Source organism: Fringilla coelebs, assembly GCF_963513975.1.
Source record: "Fringilla coelebs genome assembly, chromosome: 13".
NCBI lineage: Eukaryota > Metazoa > Chordata > Aves > Passeriformes > Fringillidae > Fringilla > Fringilla coelebs.
The window spans coordinates 22,078,163-22,086,058 of NC_140039.1; the positions used below are offsets into that span (position 1 = coordinate 22,078,163).

Below are 7,896 nucleotides of genomic sequence, written 5' to 3' on the forward strand. Positions count from 1 at the left end.
GAGCACATTTAGTTTCATGTTTGGAATTTCTAAATTAGTATAAACCAGCACTTCAAAGTAACTCAGCTCCCATAAAACCCAATCCCATGGAGATGCCACAGTATATTTGGACAGTAAGTAGATGCTTTGTCATATTCCCACGTGTATATGAGATTTTTTTCTTTGGGAACATTTTCTGACTGGTTTTAAACCACATTTCCATGCCCAGGCACACATATATACAGAGATTGTTTATATAGTCTACCCAAGGAGTTAATTTTATTTAACAACCCATTATAGTACAGCTCACTGGTGGGTATCTCATCATTACACCCCCAAACACAGTGTTCAATGACCATGTAGGATCTGACACAAAGCCACAAGAGCCAGAAACTTGAGAATTAATGCTGAAACGTCGCATTATCCCATGCCACTATGCCTATGGTTTTCAGCAGAGGAAACAAACTGGATTTTCAGCCTTTTTCGAGTTGCAGGCCCCAAAATATTTCCCAAGAGGGATATAGTTCCCTGGCCAGCAAATCTACGCCTAATGAATATATCTGCTTTCTGTACCTCTCCAGGAGATTTTAGGAGACTATGGGGCTCATGCAGAACCCACAGAAGACACTGAGTTTGGTGCAGCTGTGAGCATGGAATGGGGTTTCCAGTGCAACTTTTCCTCAAATGAGCTTGTTCATCACAGCAAAATGTGTACACAAAGGTCCCTGACTGTGTCCCCTGCCAAAAAAGCCATTGAGAGATGGAGCAGTGGCAAGAGGACGCTGTGGGGGCTTTGCTACACTGGGACATGGCTGTGATGCAGCGTGACTAAAGGAACAGCCAGGCAGACCTTTGTTTTCAGTGCCACTGAGGGGGACACTCCTGTGATGTCCCACTGCTCTTGAGCCAGCCAGAAGCTGGGGATGGGCTCTCGCCTGCTTTGCTTTCTTATGAAATGTCTACGTGGGATGTCTCAGCATCCCACAGCCGTGTCACACTCCAGCCACGCAGCCAGCAGAACCTTCAAACCCACTGGGCCATGATCTCCCGGGGTAGAATAGCTCAAATAGGAGCTATCAACCCACGCAGTGTCCCAAGAATTTGATAAGCTCTGTCAGCACACTGCTGCAAATGCTGTTACAGGCAGTTTGCTCTAGGGAGCTCCTATTCCTCTTCCCTTCTGGGGGCTTGAGTCCAAATTCCACACGGGCTTTGAGTGGGCAAAACACCACAGTGATTCCATGCAAGTATTCCAATTTAGCTGCATTTGACACAAAATTCATTATAAAAAAACTATTTCTGTTGAGGGGAAGCAATCCTAGAGCTCACCCACTCACTGTCGGTGCAAGAAGCCAACCAACCTAAATCTTTCTCTCACACATCCTCCTTCCCCTGAGCTGCCACTGTGAATTCATCTCCTCCGTACGTGACTTTTCAGCAACCCTCATTGAGAAGAACCAACAGCCCCCACTCCTGACCTAGACCATCCTCCTCTGCACATTTTCTCCTCGTCTGACACAAAGCTGTTAAGCATGTGCTTAATTGCAAGTAAGCATTTCCATCGAAGACAGGGCTGTTTCCAGGCCAAGCTGGTGGCTCCCCTTCCCCAGCCTGGGGAATGCAGGCCAGCAAGGCAGCTGGCAGATCCACCTGCCTCATCCACCCTTTACAGCCCTCTCTGTGGCCAATGCCACCTGGTCAAAATGGGAGCCAAAAAAGTGGCTGCTACCACATCAACCTGCACAGGGACAAAGCCCCTCGTTCTGTGCCAGCCTCCCTCAGACCTCACAGCACTGAGTGGTGAGAAGCCCTGCCCTGGGCTTCAGTCAGCTCTGAGCAGAATTGCTGTGGGACTGACAGGGATGGCTGGCAGGCTGAGTGCCCACTCCCAAATCCCCTCACTGGTGGGTGAGTGCTGGAGCTCCCTAGCTGAGTCAAAGCAAGTGCTGCTGGAGAGGAGCATTCAATTAGACTGGAGAGCACAAAAGGGGTCAATGATTTTCCTTTCACACTGCATTACACCTAACAGCCCATGGTCCAGACTTGTAACAACTGACTGCTTCAGCTGAACACACGCTTGGAATGAATCAGGCCAATATCAGGGTTTTTTCCTTCCAAAAGGAGATTAAACCCCAAGTATTTGGTCCTCAGGAAGAGCTAACACTTACTAAAACCAGAGCCCCTATCACTGATGCACAGGGATGCAATGGGAAAACTGGAAACCCACTAGCAGATACTGATCTGCTCTGCCAGACAAGCTGCTGCTTGAATACATTTTCCTGTTGCCTTTCCATGTCTGGGACACAAAACATATTGGAGTATTTCACCGTCCTGAAGGTGGAAACTGATGTTAGGTTTCTATAGCACAAAGAAACACCCTATTACAACTCTTCTCTTGACACTGCCACTCTGGGACTTGAAAATAAAAACAGCTTGTTGTTAACTTGTTGGCAATTCTAACAATTAAGGAAAAGGCAAAAAAAAAAAAAAAAAGAAAAGGCTCAGGCTCTCCTGACTAGCAGGATGGCTTCCCAGCAGGCTCGATCAACGGTTTTAGAGGAATATGCTTCAAATAAATGGGAAGTGTAGAAATATTAGGCATGAACAAATATTAATGTTATGCTTCATTTATATCCTGCTGTACTTGACATCAAAGGATCTCAAAGCAGCTTTACAAATGCAATCTGACGCTACATGACTTGGGCTTCTGAATAACAATAAATACGGGAGAACATGGGAAACTGAGGTACCTCAGTTCAGTGACTGGTTCAAGGCCAGTAACACAGCAGCAATGTCAGTTGGTACTAGAACGCAATCTCCCCATCCATCTTACATCACCACTGGTCTTACTGCTGTCTCCACATGAACAAATTTTCTTGCAGCCTGAACTTGCCACGGTTGCCAACACAGAGGGTTCCCACTGACTCCCAATAGCTTGGCAGTGCTCAGTTATTTTAGCTCATTCCCCTGACCCTCATATCCTGTTGCTCATCCCTTCAAGAACACAGCATCCTTCTCAGCCTTTATGGCAACAGTGACACCAGGCTCCTGGCTGCCCTCCCTGCCTGCCCAGGTACATGGAGAGGAAGGTGCTACCAGGAACACGCATTACAGTGGAACAGTGTGACTAGCCAGGACCAAAGATGGAGTGAAATCTCATCTGGGCATAGTCTGCTTTGAGTCACTCATTAATTAGCTGTCTAAATACCTTACTGGATACAGCACTGGATACTTGCCACATCAGCGGACTGGTGATAGTCATGATTATTTTCTCTACTGAACAGAAGTTAGAAAAAACTGTACCTCCACAGCAGCCCTGGAGTCCAGGGGAAGCTCAAGGGTGATGGGTGCTTCTGCCACTATGTTTCAGTTTTGACCAGGCTGTTTGTTCACTTCCCAAGCGCCTCCAGCAGCCCCAGCCCCGATGCTGCTGCTAGACCCGCCCCGGCACAGACAGCTCAATGCCGCCCGGGGCTGAGGGGCTGCACCGCAAAGATGCTGAGCATCAGCCACAGCCAACGAGAACTACGGGTGCCTTCACATCCTGTAAATAGGATTCCTGACTCCCAGTGAGTCCTCTGAGAGCCGTGACCATGCCAAGATGTCAGGACTGAGCTCCCAGTGTTTAACACTCCCAGTCTTTGTGGAATTAGTGCCAGCTACTAGATTTGCTGGCTGTCAGGCAGCTTGTACTTTGCCACCAGGGAAAAACTGTTCAACTTTGCTGGAGTAGGTCTATGAACCAAGTGCATTAAGACTACATATTTTACCACAGAGTGGAGATGCCACACTAAACACTCCGGTTACCATGGGAAACCTTTCTCTCTTTGCCACTGGCATTGCACAGGGAAGCCCAAGCCCAAATGTTCTATCTCGCCTCTGAAATCAAACAGATGTTTTTACAATCTTTGATGGAGCCGAGCCGTGCACTCGTCCCAGAGGAAGGGAAAAATGCAGCCTTAAAGCAGCCCTTTTCCCTCTCTTTTTTCCCAAGCATCGTATATTTTTAGTGAAAAGGGAAACAGGCGACTCTGTCTCGAGCTAACATTTACGGCCACTCGGCAACAAATTGTGACAATGGCAAACTTCTGCCACGAACGCGGGGTGCCAAGGCTGCCTGTGTGCCGCCCCTGGCAGGGCTGTGCGCCGCGGGACATGGGGCTGGCGATGCCCACAGACATGCGGGCGCGCAGGGCACCCACGAGAAGTGGGGCACTGACGATCAGGTTAGGGGAACGATGCTGTCCCCGAGCAGGCGGGAGGGTGTCCGGGGAGAGCAGGGAGGGCAGCGGGGTGTGAGCCGCCCGCCCGGAGGAAGAGGGGGATGCGCTGCAGCTCGGGAGAGGTGGCGACAGCAGCGGCCACGGAACGGGACACGGCGAGATGGGGCCGCTGCCCACCGCCGGCTACCGTGTCCCCGCGCCCCCTCGCCCCGGCAAGTGCCCGCTGCCCACCGTACCTGTATATTTCTCTTCTCGCAGGCCGGGCCGGTGCCCTGCACCACGCTGTCCAGCACGGTAACCATGCCGGCGGCCGGGCTGACGAGGCAAGAGTTGCGGGCGGCCCGGATCGTCTCCTCGATCTCGGCGAAGCGGAAGACGCAGAGCGCGGACTGCGGCCGCCCCCGGCCGCCGCCGGCTCCGGCCCGCTCGAAGACGCCGAAGAGCAGCTCCTCGGGGGGCGGCGGGGCCGGGGCCGGCCCGTCAGGAGCGGCGGGGCTGCGCCAAGCTGCCCGCGCCGGGAAGACGGAGACGAGGCGGGTGAAGGCGTCGGCGGCGCCGCCGCAGCGGAGCCCCAGCTGGATGTAGGACTCGGTCAGCTTCTTGGTCTCGCCGCTGCCATTGAGGGTGGCCTCGGCTGGCTCGCCCAGGCAGATGCGGGCCAGCAGGCTGTGCGCCGGGCTCTCCTTGTCGCCCGCGTTGGCCTCACTATTGAGCGCCAGGTAGGCGTACGGGCGGCGGGCGGGCGGCGTGGCCCCGTGCTGCAAGAAGGCGCGGACGAAGCTGAGCTTGTGCCGCGCCTTGTCGCCCGCCTTGATCTTGAGGATGTTGTCGTCGGAGGGGTTGATGTCGAAGGTGAAGAGCTTGGCCAGGTCGCCGCGGGCGTTGAGGGCACGGATAGCGATCTCGGGCGTGTTCTCGAAGCGGTGGTCCTCCAGGCTGTTGTTGCGGGGGAAGAAGGGGCTACCGAAGCCAGTGTAGGTGGCGGCCACCAGCAGCCGCGCCCCGCCGCCGCCGCCGCGGCGCAGCACCAGCCCCACGGTGGAGGCGTTGGGGTGGTTGGCCGCGACGTTCAGCATGCTAGGGAAGACAGCGACCGAGTCGCTCCCGCCCGGCGGGAAGCGCACGGCCACTGCCGAGATGTTTGCCATGCTGCGCAGCTGGCAGAGGCCCTGGTAGATGGAGCCGCAGACGACAAGGACGCCCTGCTCCGGGTCGGGCTGCAGTATCTTGTTGTAGTTGTTGGTGAGCACCCTGGGGTGCTCACAGGAGGCCTGCGGCAACTGCGGTGCGTGGCACAGCGGGCTGTCCAGCACCGGCCCCACCGCCGCCTCCGCCTCCAGTGCCAGCTCGCCCCCCGACAGCTGGAACAGCCGGTTGACGGCCGCCAGGTAAACGCGGGAGCCGGGGCCGTCCAGCGCAAAGTTGTTGGTGAGGGTGGGCGAGAGGAACTTGCGCTGCACCTCCAGGCCGGCGGCTCGGCCGGGCAGTAGCAGCGGCAGCAGCGGCAGCAGCAGCCGCAGCAGCGCGGGGGGCCGCGGCTCAGCGCCTGCCGCCGGAGCCGAGACCGGAGCCGGAGCCATCCCGCCGCCGCGCCGCACAGTGCATGTGCCCGTCGCCGGGCGCGGGAGGGGCGGGCGCGGGGCCGCTTCCTGCGGAGGCAGCGCCCGCCGCCGAGCGACGCCCGCGGGAAGTGGCGGCCGCGGCGGGGGGCGGCGGGGGGCGGCGGGGCGCGCGGCCGCGCCCCCTCCCTGCCCCCGCCCTCCGCCCGCCCCCGCGCCCGCCCCCGCACCGGCACTCGCCGCGTCCCGGTGCCGCGGGCCCGTCATATGCGTGCGGTGAAGTTACCGATGTCTCCCGCGCCGCCGACTGGGCGGCACCGAGCGTCCTCCCGCCGCGTGAGGGGCTGCGCGGGCTGTCCCCCTCCTCTCCTCTGAGGTTTTCGAGCAGGACAGGCCGAGGGGGAAGGGGCGGGGGAAGAAGCACTTTTCCCAGCTGCGGAGCAGCACGGCGAGTCGGAACAGGCCCCCCCGGAGCACCCTCGCAACCCCCCACCGCCCACACATCCCCCTGCAACACCCGCTCTCTCGCTCCGCGGGGACCGGGCGGGGGACGAGGCCCCACCCCTGCAGCGGCTCTGCCCGCACCACTCGTCAAAAGTGGAGCGCAGACCGGCCTGCGCGTCTCCTCTGCCCTCCAACGGGCGCCGCTTTAACAAGACCCAAAGTGATTTCCCAAAGTACACTCTGGGATGATGTAGGGGACAGCCCCATCCCGTGGGATCGCTCCACCTGAGCGGGTTCACTCCTGCTGCCTTCCTCCCCGTCTGCAGGTGTGTCACTCCTCGTCGCGAGGGGACACGTCCGAGACTGAGGAGCCCTCCTGGGCAAGGCTGTAGGGAGAGCCAGGGTCCATCCCGGGATGGGGGCAGACGGGGCCACGCATCCTGCAGCAGATACTTTGCCCATGTATCTCACGTCCCTGCAGGCTTCATGAACCAGCCCTGAGCAATTAACCAGCCCATTATCCAGCTGGCCTCCTGCCACAGTATCGTGACGTAGGGCACAGCCACAGGTCGCCCAGGGTCTTGAATCCCTGGGCAACACACCCCGGTCCCCGTGCAGGGCGGGACGCGGGTGTGCTGCAGCGCATGGCAAATAGCAAGGTCATGACATGCTCAGCGCTATGTGCATGCTTCAAGCTGAAGCATTGGCAGAGCTAACAGGCAAGAGGTGTGGCTGTGGGATGTGGGCACAGCATCCTTGCCTCCAGCCTGGGTTTCCACCACGAGCAGAGACCTGGCTGGAGGAAAGTCAGCGCTTGGTCTCGCGGTGCATCTGCAGCAGCTGTATCACATAACGGCGAGGGTCGAGCACGGAGCCATCGCACCATCCACAAATAGCCAGCAGCCTTTAACAAGGGTGGGAAATGGAGGCTGGTGCTTGGTCACAGCTGCCTGGAAATGCTGCACAGGCGAACCCTGAAGAGCTGTCCTCCCTCTCCCTCTCCCCAGGCTGTGCCTTAGTCCCCTGCCCATTCTTGTGGCATGGAACTTTAGTTATACAAAACATGTTAGCGAGGCTGATGGGGATTCTGCACGACTTCTGTTCTGGAGAGAAAAATCCTCTGTTGTTGTCTAATCTCATTTCTACACCTGCCAATTTTCCTTTCCCCTTTCTGTCTCCTCACCCTCTTCAGAGCACTAATTAATACACAACTGCCTTGGCCATGCCATGTCCACTGAAAATCTGCATTGAATTAAATGCTGTGCTTTCTTGGTATCTAACTCATTGTCTCTGCTAATCATATCCTTAATTAAGAATTATTAGCTGGTTTTAAATGTGGGACTCCCAGTTGTTAGTGGCTTTTTTCCCTTAAACTACGAGTTAGCAATTTTTAAATGTGATCATGTCTTTAATTGCATAGAAATAAACCCACATGATCCCAAACCCTTAATCTGCCTATTTTAGGATTTCTTATGGCTGCTTACCCTGATAGCAGAGCATCTTCCATGTGAAATCAGCCTTTTAAGGCATATCAAATTACATTCCAGATTACAGTGAATTAAAAAAAAAAAAAATAGGCCAAAGAACGTTGAAAAATGTGTGACTTACCCAAAGGTATCCAGTACTGGCTCTGTCAGAAAAAAATTCCCCAGGAACTCTGACTCCTATTGCTTATGCCAAACATTTGTCTA

At 55.9% G+C, this 7,896-nt stretch overlaps 1 protein-coding gene across 3 annotated transcripts in view; it reads right to left on the reverse strand.

Annotated features, from left to right (window-relative positions):
- The window catches only part of PLXND1 (plexin D1), a 65,756-nt gene extending 59,959 nt beyond the window's left edge, over nt 1-5,797 (reverse strand). For all 3 annotated transcript variants that reach the window (XM_084214375.1, XM_084214376.1, XM_084214374.1), the window contains exon 1: nt 4,439-5,797. In XM_084214375.1, coding sequence (XP_084070501.1) covers nt 4,439-5,782 — 1,344 coding nt within the window. In that variant the 5' untranslated portion in view covers nt 5,783-5,797. The remainder of the gene's footprint in view (nt 1-4,438) is intronic.
- Nucleotides 5,798-7,896: the final 2,099 nt, after the last annotated feature.